Below are 20,877 nucleotides of genomic sequence, written 5' to 3'. Positions count from 1 at the left end.
CCAAATATGGTTCAAGTTTTTTTTATTTCTCTTTCACTAAAGAACAACAGCATTTTGTCCCAAGTACCTGCTGTGCATATATATTGAACCACACATTACTTACAGTTCGGAATAATTTTTTAAGTTCTTCGCAAATCATATTTAATAACGCTTAATTATAGCTGTATAACATACCTCTGATGTTTAATGAAATTAATTTTGTGGCATCGGTATCATCTTTTATATCAACGTCTTTCCTGTTAGCACTGACAACTTCCATAGCATCATCGACTCCTTCCGGGTAACTACCAACATCTTCCATCACAGCATCAGCATGTTTCCCAATAACATCTTCGTCTTCGTTTATCCTTACGCCAACCCCATCGTCAATCAGAGCATCAACATTGCCTGTCAAGACGAAAATATCAATTTCTGTTTACCTTCAATTCAAAGCTTGAAATACGAGATAAAACCTTAATAAGACAATTTATCATGAATTAAAACAGCTTTGCATAAACTTCAGCAGAAAACAAAGCGTACTGAAAGCATTCAATGTGGAGCGGGGACACGGTCGACTGAATTTTAACCGGTGAACATTTTTACAGTGTACTGAATATGCTTGTGAAATTTTGAATTCAGACCATGTGTCTAAAAAGCTATATATATATATATATATATATATATATAAGAACTTGCGTTTCTTTTTTCCGCTACTACATTTTTGAGTTTCATAATATTGTTAAATCCATATTAACCTATGCTTATCGATGAGAGGAAATCAACCTGCAGGATTTGTAGAGGATTCATGAATCTTTAAAACTGTGAACATGACTTTCAGTTCTGGTCTAACGAGAATATTGCAGGTCGTTATCCTACATTAAAGTTTAGGCGGTCCAAAAGGTAATGAAATTGACAGTTTTGATGTAATACCTTAACCTGAAGAGGATATGTTTCTTGAATAGGTGAGAAGTCGAAAATGAAAAGGTTAACAGACGTATGACAGACAACGACAGTATAAAGAAGTTTTCAGTTGACCTTAAAAATTGTAAACTCTTCTCCGCATTGGGTTGGGTTACCATTCATGTTAATATGAACTATGTAGACGGAAAGGTTTCTGATAAACCTTATACGTACATTTCATGTGGACAGTGTGACCTATTATAGCATGGTAATAATTCCTAATGATGGGTTTAAAGTCAGAAGTGTTTAAGACAAGATGGAAAGAGGCTGACGGGTTAAAACAGTTCCATGAGTTGTGATGTGTACACATATAGTTGACTGGTAAAGCACATTTGACCCCCGAGACTAAAACAAACCCCTTCGTAACTCGATATCATCATTGCAGCTACTGGCAAAATATCATGACTCTTGCTATTTTGTTTATTGTGAAGTGATTAGGTATTTTAACATATTTGACCCTTTCACCTTGAGAGGAAAGCATCGAAAGAGTTCAATATAAATAACACCCTTGATTTGGAAAGACAAACGAACAGACGGACGGCATTCTGATCAGATTAGTTCCATTCGCTTCACTAGTAAAGAATAGCGATAGCTTGACAGCCGATACAGGCCGAGACTGGCCGGACTGGCTAGGACGGACGCATACACGTAACTTTCTCCATAAAAGATCCAAATATGGTTCAAGTTTTTATATTTCTCTCTCACTAAAGAACAATAGCAGTTTGTCCTAAGTACCTGCTGTACATATATATATATATTGAACCAAACCTTACTTAAAGTTCGGAATGATTTTTAAGTTTTTCATGAATCATGTTTAATAACGCTTGACCATAGCTGTATAACTTACCTCTGGTTTTTAATGAAATTAATTTGGTGGCATCGGTATCATCTTTTATATCAACGTCTTTCCTGTCAGCACTGACACCTTCCATAACACCATCGACGCCTTCCGGGTAACTACCAACAATTTCCGCCACAGCATCAGTATCCTTCCCAATAACATCTTCATCAGCGTCTATCCCTGCGCCAATCCCATCATCAATCAGAGCATCAATATTGCCTGTCAAGACGAAAAGATCAATTTCTGCTTATATTCAATTCAAAACTTGAAATACCAGATAAAACCTTAATGAGACAATGTATCATAAATTAAAACACCTTTGCATGAACTTCAGCAGAAACCAAAGCGCACTGAAGGCATTCAACGTCGAGCGGGGTCACGGTCGACTGAGAATATTATATAGTCTAACGAGAATATTGCAGGTCGTTTTCCTACATTAAAGTTTAGGCGGTCCAAAGGGTAAAGAAAATTGATGAAATACATTAATCTGAAGAGTATATGTTTCTGAAATAGGTGAATACGAATTCAAAGAAGATGATTGTTGGCATTTCACCAAATTTTAACCGCTATCGATCCTGCCCTTCAAAGCCTCTGGTGGCGAATACCATATAATCAAGAGCTTTGTCGTGGAAATTTCCTTCATTTTTTTTATGAATATTGCTGAAACTGTCTTTTAGAAGTCGAAAATGAAAACGGTTAACAAACGTATGACAGACAACGATAGTATAAAGAAGATCTCAGTTGACCTTAAAAATGTAAACTCTTCTCTGCATTCGTAATAAACGTTGTTTATCGTTAGCATTACTGAATTTCGTTTTAAAACAAAAAATCATGCTTACCAGATTGTATGGACAGGACCGTAATGTTACTCGAACCAGTTCCATTACTATTGGTAGCAGTACACATGTACTGTCCTTGATCATCGATGTTTGTCTTGCGGATAATTAATGTGGGAGAACCATCACAGCCTCCGAAATATCTTTTATTGTCTATTTCTATTGGAGTGTGGTTATCATCGTCTATCTTAAACCACTCTATTGATGTAGCCTTTGGAGATGCGATGACGTAGGTTTGAATGATGGTCGTTTTTCCGACAAGAACAACAAAATTGGCATGACTGATGTTCACGAACGGTATGCCTGATAAAAAAAAAGAAATATAAGGTACATCTATCAAAGAGAATGTGTTCAATAAATTCCGTCTCATTATAAGTGATACTACCATCACAATGTCATTATAATGACAAACAGGCTTGTACGATACAACGAAGCATATTCGACAAGTAGAGCGAAGACATCTAAAATGAATGAATACTGACAGTGATATAATTTTGGACACCAATGGTTGAAACGCAAAATCGTACAAAATGGGGTAGTTGTGAATATATGTCAATACAGTTTCTGGATAATTGATGAAGCCGGAAGAGCGAGGACGTCGAGAATCTATTGAATGTATAAAGGACCCCTATCTAACCCGAGGTGGTTAAAACATAAATAGGGATAATATTTATGAGTAGGTGTATTAAGTTCCAGAGCATTTGGATCATTTATGAAGCTTGTAGTGTGAGGATGTACAACAGTCTATAGTAATCGTTAGTATGCCCCCTTCTCCCAGGTGGTTGAAACGCATACTCTAACATACTATAATATACAACTGGATCATTAATGAACTCAGTAGATGGAGGACGCATCCTGGATTCGTATTCTAATATCCTCTCTCCGACTCGTTTTGTCCATTGGTTTCATTTGTACTTAATGAAAGAGCCTACCCCGGGGAAACGCCATGTTTTAAGAATGTGAAGTGGAGTCTTTAACCGGATGTTATTGTCTGAAAGCTATATGTTGAAATGCAAAAAACCTGGTCTTGGGTCCAGAATAAAGGCTACTGATCCGTCACCAATATATACATGTATATACATTTTAATTTTCATCTTATAACACACATTTTCGGCAACTTGGAAACATTTGCTTTCATTATGCATGTATCGCTATGGATGCAAGGTAATATGAAGGTTTGTTTACCCGAAGGTAGCATATTTCACGAGGGCTAGTATCCAAACAAGGTTATGATGAGATGCCGGAAATTATGTAACATTTCTTTTTTTTTGCATAAAAAGAACGGTATCAACAAATGATATAATCTCTGTTTAATCAGGAAACCATGAAACGTTTAAAAAGGTAAAGATTTTTCCAGTTGATGCCAAAAATAAGGGGAAAAAATGAACGTTTGTTTTTTTGCACGACGGTGCTGTTGATTCGATGACACAGCAGCGAGACATTTCCACTCTGTGATATCTAGAGTTCGGTAGATATTTACTTACCATCTTCGAGAGCATTATGTGGTGTTATCTGGAAACTTTCCTCGTCTACATCTAACATCGTGCGTGATTCATCAGATAATTGTATGGTTCCACCATCCAATAGATAATGCTTGAACTCTTCAGCCAGATGTAGCGAAGATGGTTCTGACTGATTTCTAGCAGCCGTGATGTCAATACATACTAGTACGCACCCTGAAAAATAATTATATGCGTTCAGTTATACAACAAAACTCATTATATCTCACACATAATAGCACTCTTTTAACACAATACTTCAAAATTAAGATTTTAATCCTGTAGACTGGGTCTAAAAGTCACATCAAAACTTATGCAGGCATACAAAATATATCCAAGATCACTTAAAAGTCAAACCAGGTGTAGAACCTAATGGTATGAGATCATGGTGTCAAAACACTTGTATGTGAATGTAGCACCAGTGAAGGTTACAACTAATATGTATCATAAGCATGATAATTTCAATTTCCCCAATTGTTAAGTTTCCATTTCTAAACAGTAACATCCTTGGGCCCTATGGTTTTAACATGCCCCATACAAGGTCTCAAAAGATGCAGGATGATGAAGACCATAGGAAATATGAGAATGGTTTAGCGAGTGGCTTGTGAGCGTTTACAAGTCTAGCATACGTATATCGCACCGTACGTTTGTTTTTGGCTGGTTTACACCAGCCTACACAGGACGCCGTACGCTAGTAGGGAACAACCAACCAATCGAAAAAAATGATTTTTGAAACATCCATATGTATAGAAAGTTAAGCCAAGGATGAAATATCTGGCAGCCACTGATTGGCCAGTATGTTATGAAGTAAGAAGAAAATAGATATGTAGCCTGATAGGTAACTATCCATAAGAATTGTTGATATAAAGGGCCTGTTTCCAAAATGGCCCCTTCTCTGATTCAAATTTCCTGTTGGTGGTGCCTTGCCCATGCCGTTGTGGTGGTCACAAATCTATAAAGTACAGTTGCATAAAGATTTAGGTCACTTGGTTTGTTTTTTATGGCTCCTTAAACTTGTACCTTTCAGAAGCTGTCCAAGTGTTGATAAAATGTGCATATTATGTAGAATATTAATGAAAATCTAATCAAATGATAGTCACCGTAAAGAATACATTCATGGCATGATTGTGACAAAAAAAAATGTTTCCATCGCGGCATTTGGCTGTTTTATGGAAGAAACAATCTCAAAAATGCCATTTTCGATGATAACATTTTAGACACAAAAGCTGTGAATACACCCTTATATGGGCGTTGGATGCAAACCAATTGTTATCCTATTAAACAGTACGTAATATGCTATTGATGAGAGGAAAAATCATCAACATGTAAGTGATGGAATATTTTCAAATCTTGGGTTGAATTGCCGATTTTCGACTTTCTTTGGATAATTAACAAAAACACGAGAGTATTTGCTCGGTATGTTGAGAATGTGTACACAGATATGAAAAAAAGTGAGAGAAACACTTTTTCATAAAAAAAATCCAAGATGGCTACTTCACAAGTCCCCGTGGTTGAAGACATTAGCTGACAAATAGACAGAATAACAAACAAAACGTGTTCCTTATGATTTTGGTTGGTTTTCGCATTTACGGGAGTGTTCATACATGTAGCTACGGGCGATAGTATAATACCTATATTTATAAGTTTGGTTAGTCACATGGTAACGGGGATCTTTCATATCGAGCCCCAAACACACTTTCGACATATGCACTCCGTTGCCGCATGGAAAACTATTTCAAGTTTTGTCGGAATTTCTTCACCTGTGGTTGTAATGGTCGAGGGGTTTCCAGCGCCCTGTAATACCCAAGGTAGTACAAGATACGGGAGATATGCGCACACATTCCCATCGTTCCCATTCCAACTGGGCACTGGCAGTAGTAGTCCTTTATTGGGGCCTCATCATCGGGTGAAACGGTGAACCGTATCCAAACGTTATATTTCGTTTGGCTTTTGTGTCGAGAATGTATTTGACATCGGAGAAGGTCAGGAGAGTGCTGGTAAAGTCACAACTCATAGTCTCCGTCATCACTTAAATGTTCGGCGATGTAACCAGGAGCCAGAGATATCTGATACGTTCCACACGTAATGGTTTTCAAGCAATCGAAATCGAGACGGGGAAACAGTACGGAAGATGCATCCATCTTGACAAACTCGTACCTTGCCCGTCTAGATAGATCCGGTTCTGTCTTGACTCTCTGAGCTAAACCATTCGGTGTTGTCAAACGGTCCTTCATACGTTCAGCCATTAGCCTATCTTTGGCATCTCTCTTGACTTGGAAATTCCAAAAAGAGAAGAACACTGACTCCAGGAAATGTCGGTTTTCAGTTTTACCCAGAACAGTAATAGAGCATCGTGTGTAGTCTTGGTATATATACCAGATGAAAGATATGGGGAACAGTGCGAGTGGATTTCGAGGAACTGATCTTTGGACCAACCTGTCCAAACCATGCATGCCGAGTCATCAAGAGAAGAAAAGCTTTTTGCAAACGCAGACTGGTTCTGTGAAAGGATATGGGACGGGGAGTCGTCTTCTTCTTCTATTTCCTGGTTCTGCTCGGGTTCAGGTTCAGGCTGATTTTAAGATACTTCATATAGCACTTCTTGCAAATAAGTGCATGTTCCTTTGCTGACATCAGTCCTTGTTGCACCAGCGTATCTAGGAGCCATTTATATTGTCGACTATTTACATTGCGTGCACTTCTGTTCTTATTGCCACTACGTTTCTTGAATTATAGTTGACAGCCTTCTCCAACACATTTACCCTCCATCTTGAAACAATAACGATTGGTTTATGAAGCGTCGATAAAGTAACAAAATAGCAGGCCACCGATGATTGCTGTAAACAGCTAATACTTAGTAGTTTGGTACAATTATGTGAAAATGTGTGATAAATAACGAACAACTAATTACACAAAATAACAAGACAATATAATAAATCACATTCAATACCTCCAAGAAGCGCAGAATTGATTTATTACTTAGAACAAAATAAAGGATTTCATATGGATAATCTATCTATTCGATGTGGCGTGGTCGGCAGGCACAATGAAAGTGAGACATGTCAGGGTCCCAACCCTGACAGAGCCACAACGCTTTGGAGATGGGACAATAAAACAAGGAAAGTGAGACAAGAATAGCTAGCGTCAAGTCAATGATTCCGTAAACGTATAGACAAAGACAAGAAGATACGGATAAATGTACAAGGCCACACGATCAGAAAATTCAAAAGAGGACAACTTGAGATAGAACAGTATTCATTTATCAGGGTGTCTTCAGTGTAAATCTTTATATCGATACTGTTTATTTAGTCGTTAGATATCATAAAACTGTCATGATATTCAATATACAATTTTGTATATAATAAGCTATATAATAGGGTTTCAGACAAGGTTGTTACTCATTTCCCCCTTTCTTTCAATTTACAACCACATTCAGGCGGCGATATGAGGTAGCACACCTGATTTATTACCCCGTATCCATGGAAACTATTACAGTAAGTGTTATTTTTTGAAATATTTGGTGAAACCATTATTTTCAGTTTATTTATACAATGGTAAGCATGTAATTTCAATTGATTGAGTGTACGGTTGATACAATATTGTCAATTTTTGTCATTTCCTTCGGTAAAGCAGAAAAAATAGCATTTTCCGCATAAAATGGGATCAGTGGACACTTTCATATGATCATTGGTACATATCTGAATTACCGGGGTGGAAACAAATGACTTTGATGTCATAGGCATGACATTTTGAACTCTTGGATGTCATGTCATGATTTATAAGTTAGAAAATTGCAAGTGTTGCTAAGCTGAGGTTTGGAAAGGAATTCGGTTATTTATTATGACACCATTGAGTATTTATGACGTCATATATACCGTCTGATGACGTCATAGTTACTGATGACGTCATGATAAATATGACGTCATATTACACGGCTAAATTTGATAGATGTATAGTATTTTTTGCTTGATTACATGCAAAGAGACTCAAAGTACCACATTCAACTCAAAACACAACTTTTTTCAAGAGATAAACAGAATTATGGGAGTTTTCATCTTTAAAAATACCTCCTCTTATTACTGGATTGGGAGAAAAAGTTGTCAAAATTCACCTCTCAGGGAAATCAGCAATACTCGGTGACTATTAAAGATACACAGTAACCCGATATGTCATTTTGTTCGTCGGAACATATTCTTGACGTTCATTTTTAGTAAAATTAGAATTTAAAAAAGTAATGTATAAGGTAGCACACCACAGTAAGACAGCCTGGCCATGGGCAATTTTTTTGTTAAGCAAATAACTCCGGTATTATGATATGCATAAAAAATGAAAAAATGACTGTACACTATAATTGGTATATTCAGTATGAATTAGTTCATACAGGCTTCACATTTATTAAAACAAAAATCAATAAATTAGTTCCAGATTTTAAATATCCGGATTTTCCGAACGTGTGTTACACAGAAAATTTAGTTTTGACTACAGCTCAAAATGGAAGCCCACACAAAAGGTAAGATAGCGGAAAAACTTAATATACAACATATGTCCAAACAAGATTAATTCTGTCTTTGGGATAGAGATATCTAATTTTAAATAGGTTTCAGAAAAAAAATTGTGTAGAGAATTGTGCCATTTTGGGTCAAATATCATAATATTTTGCAATTTTTGAGAATTTTTTAAGCTGTTACCATGGTATTCACAGTTCTAAAAATCACAGAAAATATCAGTTTACTTATTCTTCAGAGCTCTATTAAAATTGCAAATGTTGTACAGATTTCAAATATATATACTTTATTAGAGGTTATATGTAAGGTTAACTGGCAATATTTACATATCTAAAACATGTGCCATATTTTTCAGAATTTGGCTTTTTACTGTACACTGCTACCTGAGAACGTTCCACCACATGGAATTAGCTGATTTTTGGTACACATATGAAACAAGTAAAGCTCTATCCGATTTTGTGATGGAATTTTGCATCCAAAACTATATAACGGGAGAAAATTGCAATTTTATGGCATTTTTCTTCATAATTGTGTCTCTGCAAGTTCATTTTCATCCAAGAAAATTTGTGTTTTATGTTTTATGAATAAACACGATGTTTTGGAAATATTTATCAAAAGAAATTTATACTATGTTGCGAATAACAATTTCGAGATAACCTTTTATTTACGACCTTATGTCTTTGATGCTCAAAATGGCAACTTTATAAAAATATATTTTCACTGACATTATGGAATCTGTGTGTCTGAAAGGTGTAAAATTATTCTTCGGAAAAGAAAAAAACTGTAGTTGAGCTAGATAAGAAATTATACGGGGGCAGGCTCCTATGGAGAATTAACATTCTGGAAACAGTCCCTTTCGTAAGTCCGATTGAATTTGTTTCCAAAAATTCAGGTAATAATAAATTAACAGGTAAACATTAAAGATTTATAAAAAAAAATTACTGCGAAATTCACCCATTTTCAAGATGGCTAACATGGGGAAAATTTGAAATGAAGGACCCAACTTTTTTCAATTAAGTGTTATATGAGACCCTAAACTTTTGTTATAAAGCGTAATTGTCATATTGAATTCAAGAATTTGAATGAAATACTCCAAATAGTTAACATTAACGTCTAAGGAAAAATAATTGGTTGGGTGTCCCCTAGTACGACCTGCTAGTGTTTTGGACTTTGGTAGCGTTACAGTTTGTTAACTAGGGTACACACTAACGTGCGGAAAATAACGCACCGATAATATAGCTATATATTAAGCTAGACAACACGCATGCATTTTATATATTAATATAATCAGATTCACTGTATATTATTCGTATTAGGTATAGTTATAACAGCTGCCAAGAAAGCGGCTCATGCTGTATTTTTATATTTTTCATACACCTTATCTCGGAACCAGACACCATGTGTCATATACATATTGAGCTAATCAGAATCATTGTATATAGTATATTAGGTATTTTAAATTGAGATAGTATAATTGCTGCCAGCAAAGCAGCTCATGCTGTATTTGCAAAACACCGTATCCCGAAACTCACCGGATACAACACCCCGTAAACGTTAAAGATCTGACGACAGTGGTGGGATAAGGATGTTGTTGGCAAATAATCATATATTTTCAGTTCATCATTAAAATGTCGGAAGACGAATAAGACAAAGAAATATGTGAGCTAGACAAGCGATCAGAGCAAACGCGGGATGAAAGTGTTAGAATCCGAGGGGCGCATGCGCACTCAGAATCCTTGGCTCGGCTCAAGACCATTCAGCAGTGTAAATGATATAACGATGAGGAACACTGCAACGGGGACAAAACCAAATGCACGGCTAAACCTGCGGAGTCCTCTTGGCTAAGAATATCAAGGAGGCAAACTTAGTATTGACATATTCGGCGGATACCCTTAGGGCAAGCGCTAATGCGCTTAATACACATGCAGTAGAGATGAGCTTTATAGCAAATATGCACGCGGCAGATTTAGGGCATGCGGCGAATATGCATGCAGATGATTCATTTATGGATGATCAGTTTACTAGTAGAATAACGAAACGCAAAAGACAGCTACCGAGCTTGGCAGCAGTAAGAGAACGAAGTCCAGAGCAAGGCTTACCTGTTAAACGGAGACAGCTGCGTAAAGCTATCAAACCCGCTACTTACGTCGGAACCAGATCATGGATAGATTATCGCAATAACTTTGACACATGCACCAATGTTAATCGCTGATCACAAGAGGAAAAAGGAAATACGTGATCACGCAAAAATAGTATTGGGTAACATTCCTAATGAATCCAGAGACCACTCTGCCGAACTAGTATGTTCGTTAGAGGAACGCTTTGCTCCTCAAAACCAAACCTATCAGTACAGGGAATAACTAATTTACGTATTTAGCAAACGAACCAGCGCCAAACGATTTACAGGAAACGTTGGCAAAGGAACAATTAATAGACGCTTTACAGGACTCTAAGATGCGCGTGTGCATTAAATAGTCCAGGCATCGTACGTAAAACGAAACTTTACCGCTTGCTATGGACTAGAAGGCATATAACAAATCAGAAAAAAGTTCCACACCAGAGCTGCTGTCGTTGATGAGGAAAGAAAATATCCGAGCAGAGCTCAGAAAGTCACTATAAAAGCTCAAGACGGACAAAAAAACTTTGATGGCGGTGATGAAGGCTAAACTTCAGACGCAGAAAAAACGTGCGCACGACACGAAGAGAAAAAAATGTGCCTAGTCGTAACACATACATTCAGTGTTTTTTTTTTATCTAAAACAATAGTCACATTATCAAGAACTGCCCGAAAGAGAAGCACAATATGGGATAGAAGTCGGCTGGAAATATGAATGCAGTTCAGGGGGAACCTACGCACAAGACGGATGCGTCTCACAGCGCAGCACGAGACGCTCGTAGATGCATAAAACTGTCAACGGCGGAGAAGTGAAAGTTTTAGTAGACATGGGGTTACGGTAACAATAGTTCTTGACATGATTAGAACAAGGACAGCCTAGCATAGAAAACACGGACAAACTGACCAAGACAGCGAATGGCAGCAAATTGAATTTTGTTGGTACCGGGTTATTATAATATTCTCTAGGATGCCGTATCGTAGAAATTGCGACTGAGATTGCTGACCTAGATATTGCTTAGTATTCTGGGAGTGGTCTTCATGATAGAGTAGGACTGTATGGTCGACATTACTCAGACGTTATTGCGAATGCGCGACATGAACACCCCTTTGTTATTTGGAGCTTCCTACGGCTGTTGCCGGGTCGCCGTTTCTGTGAACATCTGTCTTCCCCCAGCCAGTTAGGTGATTCTCTTGTGGAATGTGATCGCCGAGACCAGATCAAGTGTACAAGATACCTTTGTGCTGGAGCCGGCATATGAATCTATGAACGCTGATGGGGCACTGGTTGGTCGTGCTGCTGTTTCTGCTAAAACTAAATGTAACTGCAACAATGATTAATGTTACAGAGGAGCCAATGAATGATACCGAGGAGCAATAGTTTGACTCACCGCTGGAGCGTTTAGCTTGTAAAACCACTACAGGAAAAGCGATGTTGAACAGAGCAAAAATTGATGAGTTACTAGATCATCTACCAGAAAAGTCTCGGCTGTATTTAACTAGAGAGCAGATACAAACAAGAATTCCCCGGAAGTGGAGGTGTCGCCTGTGTATGCGAATAATTAAAGGGTCATAACTCTTTAAAACTAGGACTTGAATTAAAAAAAACAATAACAAACTTGTCCAAAGTATTATGGTAACGAACATTCTATTTTCGCAAAAAAAATTAAAGGGCTATAACTCTTTTAAAAAGGTCCGAATAAATTTGGTTAACGAACTTGCCCACAGTATTATGGTAACGAACCTTCCCATACAGTTTCAAATTAATCCAGTAATAATTATTCAAGTTATTGAGTGGAAACCATTTTCGCAAAAAATTAAAGGGCCATAACTCTTTTAAAATGGTGCGAATAAATTTGGTAAACGAACTTGTCCACAGTATTATGGTAACGAACCTTCCCATGAAGTTTCAACTTAATCCTGTAATAATTATTCAAGTTATTGAGTGGAAACCATTTCCGCAAAAAATTAAAGGGCTATAACTCTTTTTAAAAAGGTGCGAATAATTTTGGTTATCAAACTTGTCCGAGCTATCATGGTAATGAACCTTCCCATGAAGTTTCGAATTAATCCGTTCTAAACTACTAAAGTTATCGCGCGAAAACCATTTTCCGGACGACGCCGCCGCCGACGCCGCCGAAAAGTAATTCCTATATGTCTCCTTTTTCAAAGGCGACACAAAAACGAATGAGTTTTTTTCATATAAAACTGCAGACGCTCAGCCTATAAAATAACCCTGATGCAAAGTACCAATTCATATGACAGCTAATAGTACAAAAATGTGGAGGATAAGCTAAAAAAGATAATTGAGCCATCTACGGGGCCGGGTTATCTGGCATTGTGCTAGTTCAAAAGACTACACGGTTTCGAGTAGATAACCGCAAGCTCAATGCCGTTAACTCCAGGGCCGCTTATCCACTGCCGAGTTGTCACTTGATCATCTATCGGGAAACATGGTAGACCGTATGTATTTTAAAATGTGATAGTGATAATTACTGCTAGGTAAGCACCTCCTGCTGAATATGTGTAATCATCAACACACCTGGTCCCGAAATAAACCGGGTACGACACCCAGTCACCAACGAAGCTCTAATTTGAAGGATGTACACTGTAGCTGAACCCGGATATAATATTGATTTGCATAATGGATGTCATCAATGAACCTGTTCTTAGTCTCCTTGCACGAGTGTATATATACATATTTTTTTGTCGATCTTCAACCAGAACTAGATTACTGAGAGGACAGAAAGAGCCTAGCAATTACTAAAAGGAGAATAACATTAATGCCAAAATACATCTTATATGGTCCAAATATTACATCTTACACAATATTTTGATATCCAAAAGCTATGTTGAACTAATTTATCGAGTGGCTTTGAGATGTCTTGTGAATAAAAATTTCATTTCATATGTGGTCTAGCGTGACAATTGACCTTTTAAACTTAGCAATGACCACTCAAACGTACTAACAGTGACATTTGCCGTAAACATTAGACTACTACGTAGTTGTTACATGACTATTTTTGTCATTAGATAAACTCGGTCTCATATTGTAAAGACAACATTTTATTGTCCCTTTTATGATAGTTTGATATATCCATATAAAGGTACTCACCTTTCTTTATTTTGACGTCCTTCACTCGTTGCTTTTTCCCAATACATCTTGCAAAAAAATTTAAAATGTCACCTTTGGAAGCTTTCCTTGTTATGTCAATATCATTTCTAGCTTTAAATGAAATCCCGGTACCTAGATCGGCATTTGCAGGGGTGGCTGTAAAAAGGATGGAGCTTGAAGTTATAACGAAATATTTTAATATTTGTTCAAAATGGAAGGCGTTAAGTTGATTATACAAAACAGATCCCAAGCTCCATGGACCTATGGATTTTTATTTAGCTCTGACATACATGTACTGTATTGCAACTTAAATATAAAAGTGTGTTTAAATATCAATTAATATGAATCTTTGACCTTTATTTTAGCTCGAGAAATAAAAGTATAAAAGTAAAGAGGTTCAAAGTTAATATTTGTGAATAATCACAAGTCTATGAATACCTTGTTTTTGCTTGGACTGTTCACCATCAAACACAGGCGGCTTGCTGTAATATAAATACAGAAACAGTTTAATATCTCAGAGAAAATAATTACTCTGTAGTTGAATTTAATATATATATATAGTGTTCATGTTGATCAAAGTATGAATACTTTAAAGGGGGGGGGGGGGGGGGGGGGGGGGCTGCCCTATAAATAGCTCGAGATCTCACGAGATTTCCATAATGGACGTGGCCATTTCAAAATAAAGCAGCCTCCTGCTTCAGCTTAAAAATCACTGGATAACAGTAGACTTATCAATTAGTTTGTAATGAAATAAATTTGTCACATACATTCATCTAACTGGTAGTTACATACAGAATGAAAATTAGAAAAGTTAATGCTGTAATTTGTGTGTAATGTAGAGAAATATATTTGAATTGCAGCTTTGTGTTGTGTTGAGTGGTTTTGATTGACAGGGTCAAAGGTAATATTTACATGCAAGAAAGCGGGAAATCTAAGCATGGCTTACCTTTAGAGGAGAGCAATTGTAGAAGATGATTAAACTATGTATCCAAAACACTGTGAAAGTCAGTTAAGCTATTGTTTTATTTAGTACCATTTATGACCTAAAGATGGTACACCTGGTAAATTAGGGTATAAAGTTCTGACTTTTCAATCAAACAAGATGGCATTAATTCTCTCACTGATCCAATCCAAACAGTTTCTTCATTATCCGTTTGACTGCGTAATGCTACTGTCTTTCTTTCCAAATAGCGTGGATCTCTCCACACACCTCGATCAGATATAGAGGATCTGTCATTCGTTTCCCTTCATATTAGATTTATGATAGGAGTTTTTATTTTTTTTATTTTTGCGAGCCTCTGGCGAGCAAAAATAAAAAGTTCTAAACGAGTATCATAAATCTAATATGAAGGGAAACGAATGGGATTCTTTTTATCATATGACGTTTTCTTTCATCGTTCCCCATCAAAAACTGATTTTCTCTTTTGCCTTGAATCGTCACATCTCAACCAAATCACCCGAACCTTCGAAGTAGGTCAATTATACCGACGAAAAAGAAATAGTTCTAACACAACTGACTCTTGAAAAGGATTCATTTTATTTAATACACGTCTCAAAACAAAATTTCAGGATTTTTTCATTTAATCTATAATAGATAAATTGTCCTTGTTGTTTGAAACATTGAGGAAATCATTTTAGTTTGAAAGATCATGAGCGACTGTTTTTGATGTGACGAAGCCGTGACGTCACTTGGCGCGATAATGTAGGCTTCGTTGTACAAATGTCTATTTGCTGTCGCTGTCGTACAGAACCATTGTACGGCGCCTTTTCACTGCTTTGTGTTTATCCTCGTCCTCGCGGGAGTTTATGGAGATGTGAAATGTTCCACCGTGAATTTTCCCACTGAACATTGTGTTCAGACTGCCGTGAAAAGCGACTTTGGATGCCGATTTGTTGGCAGTGTTGTTTGTGTTGACATTACACGTGTTTGTCGACGAAAGTGTCAGCATGTTATTCTGAGTAACCGTTGAAGGCAAGTTGTAACAAACTACATTGCCGTTTTTCATGAGGATTTTATTAAATAATGTTATTATTTGTTTATTTGAATAATCTAGACTAGATATGTCTCATCGGACAACGCAACCGCAATTTTCTATCGGAGTTGAAATATGTTACTAGGGGTCATAAAATAGATGTTTGCCAGGCCTAATTAACATCTTATAGTATAAATATAATTAAAAAACTTAGGATGTGTACATCTTGAATTTTATCTTTGATTGTACAATATGTTCTGTTAATAGACCATTTTGTCGTTCAGTTGATTTTTTTTCAAAGTTTACAAGCACTAGTCGCCATTTTTACGAGTTGTAGTAAAAAGAAGTAGGTCGTTCCCACGCGTATGAATACAGTTCTCACGGAACCAGCCAATCAGCGTACGTAGGCTAGCGAAAGTTGTTATTACACTAGTGTCATAAAGAAAATTTACGTGATTGGTTTATGACACCGTATATAACTATAGTCATATGATAAAACATTTTCCAGAATTTCTTGTATTTAGATTTCCTAACTAAATTGTTTCCCTCTCTGGCACACTGACCCCTGTCTAGCCATAACTGATTAGTGTGTAGGACACATGGGTAGCATAGGCAGTGTGGACATTCCTCTGGATGGCTACACAGGTGGTTATCTTCAGCAGTACTGGGGTCATCATCTCCACCATCACTACAAACGTTTGATTGTATACATTTGTCCTGTCTTAGCTCTGTATTCTGTGTTACCTCCAATTTGTTGACTTGTCTCTGATGTTTCACTTATTATATCTAGATCCCATTCGCAATGATTGAAAAATGCTTTTACGACCTCCTTTTGTACACACGTTACTCTGATGGTCAAAATTAAATTGCTATTTTCCACATTACTAGCCATAATCACTATCGTTTAATCACCGATTAATTCCAACACTGCAACAACAAAGATCCCAGCATGAAATGAGCGGGACAGGGCCCCGGGTTGGTGTGACAAATGGGTTTTATGCTGTACCTTGATAGAACAATACAAGGATCATTAACGGGGATTTAATTTTCATTTAATTTTAATCGCTTATTATTACTTTTCAAAAGGGAAATATGACTGAAATGAATTAACTTCATCAATTATAGAAGTGTTGATTATACTTGTCACTCCAAAACTTTACCTTAGAAACAGAAAAATGAATTATCTTATTGCAAATAACCTATCTGTCCCCTCCACACATACTAGGTATAAGGAATTTCTTGTTTTTGGCGGGGACACATTCCATTATGAGGATACGGAAGCTACCTTTATTGACTGTAACCAATTTTGCTGATAACTGTTTTGCAATTTAATTCTAAATAATATTTTTTGAAACATATTGTCTAAAACATTTTTGAAACTGAAAAATGACGAAGATAGCATGTGATATTAGTGTGATTTTAAGGAAAAATAAAGACCTTTCCTTTGAAATGGCATTGTCCAACTATACTCACCAGTTTCCATCTAGTTTTATGCATTCTGGTTATTGTCAAAATGCAGAATCAAGTAGAATCAGAGAACTCAATCGAAAAATGAACCAAAGGAAAAAGAGACCAAGTGACAATCCTACAGATCAACAGAAAAGATAAGAAATGAAAAGAACAGCTGTCAACTAAAGTGCGAATCCGATTTGAGTTCATGTGTAATGATGAAGCAGGAAAGTGCCACATTTTCAACAAAATGGATACAATAAAGATGAAGTTAGGAGAAGGGTAGGTATCTAACATTGGGACAAAAGATCTTCTGAACACTGTTTTTGACTTTTACATAGAAAATAACTTGACATCAAGGTCAGCAAGAGACAATATATGCTCTACATCAACATCATCTGAAGTACTGCCATCGTATCAGTATCTTGAGATTTAAAATACTTTTAATGAAAGTATATTTGTGGCAACAACTTCAGAAATAACCAATTTTCTCCAAAAAAATCAGAATCATCAGCAGAATTGTTCCAGTGAAATAGAAGTGAAAACAAAAGAAAAGTTTAGGCATGTCAGCAAATTCAACATGAAATGCAGTAAAGGGCATACATTGAACTGATACTCATCCCCACATGTGGAAGGAGGAAAGCTCTTCGGTAACCTGAAGTTAGCGCATGGCTATTTCTCATCTGGCATGTTAACTGTAAATTTTGTAAAGGAGCACATCTTGGAACGATGGAAGAAAAATATTTGTCATATTTACAGGATAGCTATGCACTCATTGTGGAGGAATTGTCTAAAAAAGCACTGGAAGACGCCCTCCACGAGGAAATATCATTTTCTGTTGCTTCCGATATGGAAGATGGTATTGGCATTATGACTGATGCAAGGCACTGCTCGCGGCGAAATTCAAAATTCACGGATGTTGTATGCTTGGGAGATTTAACGCACAAAGTGCTAAAATTTGAAACAATCAGCAAAATAGATGATTCTTGCAGTCAGCGACATGAACTTATTGGTGTCCGAAGGATATACGACTATTTAGATGAAGAACAAGTACCTGTAAAACATCACGCTCATGACAATAATGCTTCCGTTATTAAATACGTTCGGGAGGAGAGAGGGGATACACAGAACTACAATGAAAAAAATAACACAGGGAACAAAGAAGAATCACGGGAAAACATGGCACAACGAACTCTCTGACAAAGCAGCATCTATACGAACACACATATACTGGTGTATACAAAATTGTGACAAAGACGCCAAAAGGCTAAGACAAAACATTTCCAAGATGTCTGAGCACTACAAAGGGAATAATAAAGCATGTGACAGAAAAAAAAGATGCAAATCTGATCCAGGCTATGAAAGCACGAAAAATACTATTAGGTTCCCAGAGGCTGGTAAAATGTTGAAAGATTTCTTTTTGAAATTACAAGTATACAAACATGCTGAAGATTACTGTTATTGTAAAGACACACACTACGTGGAATCATTCAACAATTCCCTCCTACAGTACCATGACAAACGGATTGTATTTAATGAATGTTCTTACAAAATGGGAATCAATCTTTCGATTCTAGGCTGGAATGAGCATGTTGATAGGCCAATTACATCAAGGCAAACCATATTAAATTTTGAAGACATGAAAACACCTCGACAAAAGTTAGGGTCCTCTGTCCACAAAAGGAAAACATACATTTTTCGTGAATACATATGGGTTCTGTGGATGGAGCATATGTATACCAGCTAGATGAAAAAGTTGTGTATGAAATATTTATTACAAATTTTACATTTAACAAGATACCAGTGTCAGTGTTTATTATAGTGATTTATGTGTGACCATATTGAAAACAAACTGAAAATTTACTTCAGCAATGATAGCGGTGAGGTAGGACAATGGTGCTTTGTTTATACATGTGCTCCATGTATTGTTATCAGCTCTGTGTCTAAAATTAGATTGTAGTGTGTATCCAAGCCCTGGCAGCCTGCCCTTAACTCCTCCCTTCACACTAGTCACAGGCTAAAAATGCTGCGGTACACTGGTACCGCATGTTGGGGGTTTAAAACCAAATGGTACCGATTGTCCAATTATTGGTATATACATCGTATGCCTGCAATAGGCTTAACTGATTTATATACTTTTCTGTAGCAGACTGAAAGCCTGTGGCACCATTAGATAACTGAACATCAATTATACCTGGATCTTTCTATATAAGAAAGGAATAATGTTTGTTTGATGCATGTTTCTTTTCATTTTCTATATAAACTGTTTGATATAAACTTTGGAACGCATGTTGTTTTTAGTATCAGTAAGTTTGATAGAAGAGTATACAAAATATATACCTGAGAGACCGCTTCTTTTTCTTGGAGCGCTTTTTGGGTTTTGTTTCTTCATGTGATTCTGGAACAAAATTCAAGAAATTTACGCATTGATCAAACATCAGTTTAGCCGACTGGCAAGTTCCAGCTTTAATGTTTAACAGAACTTTTAATCCCGTACAATTTGAAATGTAGTTTTAAACGGATTGCATTTTTGATTTGATATAACTCTGATGTACGTGTATTTTAAGGTTTAATTTCAATTGTAAAAAAGTTTGCTGAAATATCAATCGATATGAGTATTTGACCTCATTTTATCTCGAGGGACAGAAGCATGAGGATGGAATTTACTATAGTCCAAGTCGCTTACTGGTAATTTCATATTAGTTGTTCTGAGTAGTATTATGAAAGAATAGAGAATTCAAATTATGCTAATACCTTGTTTTTCCTGGATCGGTTTACGGTCTGGCGCAGAGGACTGGCTGCAATTGTAATGAAAATTAACATAATATTATCACACCCTGTATATAAATGCTTTATTTTATATAAAGCAATGCGTCTTATTTTGCAATATATATATCCAAATGCTAATTAGAGAATGCAGAATCATCAAAACAAGATGTCCATTGGGCCTATATTGCTAACCTGGATATTTCAGTAATCATGGCAAAATACTATTTTCTAACATTATGAAATACCTACCAATCAAGTAGTTCAAACCAATCAAATCTTGTTATTGTTAAAAAAGAGAAGAGACAGGATTCTTAAGGTATTTTCGTTATTAAACTTATTGTGTCACTCACTCCAGATGCAGTAGAGCACTCATTAATACACTATTGAATCTCCTTTTGCTAACAATACTCAAGTCCTTACATCAAAATAACTCCAGGAATTCAGGACATGTAGCAATTTAAACAATTTACTTTACTTTCTGCTGCTAGGCCCGGTCCATTCGGCTCAAGACAAGTCCTTCGGGACAGTTGAGCTAATCTTATGTTTTGATTTATGTCAGTTTATACTCCGGACAATTAAGACATATTGAAAAAAATCTTAAATAAAAAAAAATCTTAAAAAAAAATAAAAATCTTTACCTATACATAGGATCAATTGCCATCGTTGCACCCCTGCTCTTTCGTGGATCGACATCAGCTGAAAGAAAGAAATAAGAACTTAGATAGCAGGTTTACATGATCTTATTTACTTGTTCGATTTTTTGCAATTGCTTTGTTTTCATTCTGCAGATTTACCATTTACCTCCCGAAATACTTTTAGCTAACTTTCAATTCTGTTA

The 20,877-nt window shown here is 36.5% G+C and overlaps 1 protein-coding gene across 1 annotated transcript in view; it reads right to left on the bottom strand.

Moving 5' to 3' along the window:
• Positions 1–18,829: 18,829 nt before the first annotated feature.
• LOC117332886 overlaps positions 18,830–20,877 on the bottom strand; it is a 39,037-nt gene continuing 36,989 nt past the window's right edge. Inside the window, exons 23-26 of the mRNA XM_033891950.1 lie at positions 20,678–20,735; positions 20,025–20,068; positions 19,611–19,668; positions 18,830–18,848 (exon numbers count right to left, since the gene is read on the bottom strand). Coding sequence (XP_033747841.1) covers positions 18,830–18,848; positions 19,611–19,668; positions 20,025–20,068; positions 20,678–20,735 — 179 coding nt within the window. The remainder of the gene's footprint in view (positions 18,849–19,610; positions 19,669–20,024; positions 20,069–20,677; positions 20,736–20,877) is intronic.

This window comes from Pecten maximus, chromosome 8, assembly GCF_902652985.1.
Source record: "Pecten maximus chromosome 8, xPecMax1.1, whole genome shotgun sequence".
NCBI classification, from domain to species: Eukaryota; Metazoa; Mollusca; class Bivalvia; order Pectinida; family Pectinidae; genus Pecten; species Pecten maximus.
Note: the sequence above shows the minus strand (reverse complement) of the source record. Positions and strands in the feature narration are given on the sequence as shown.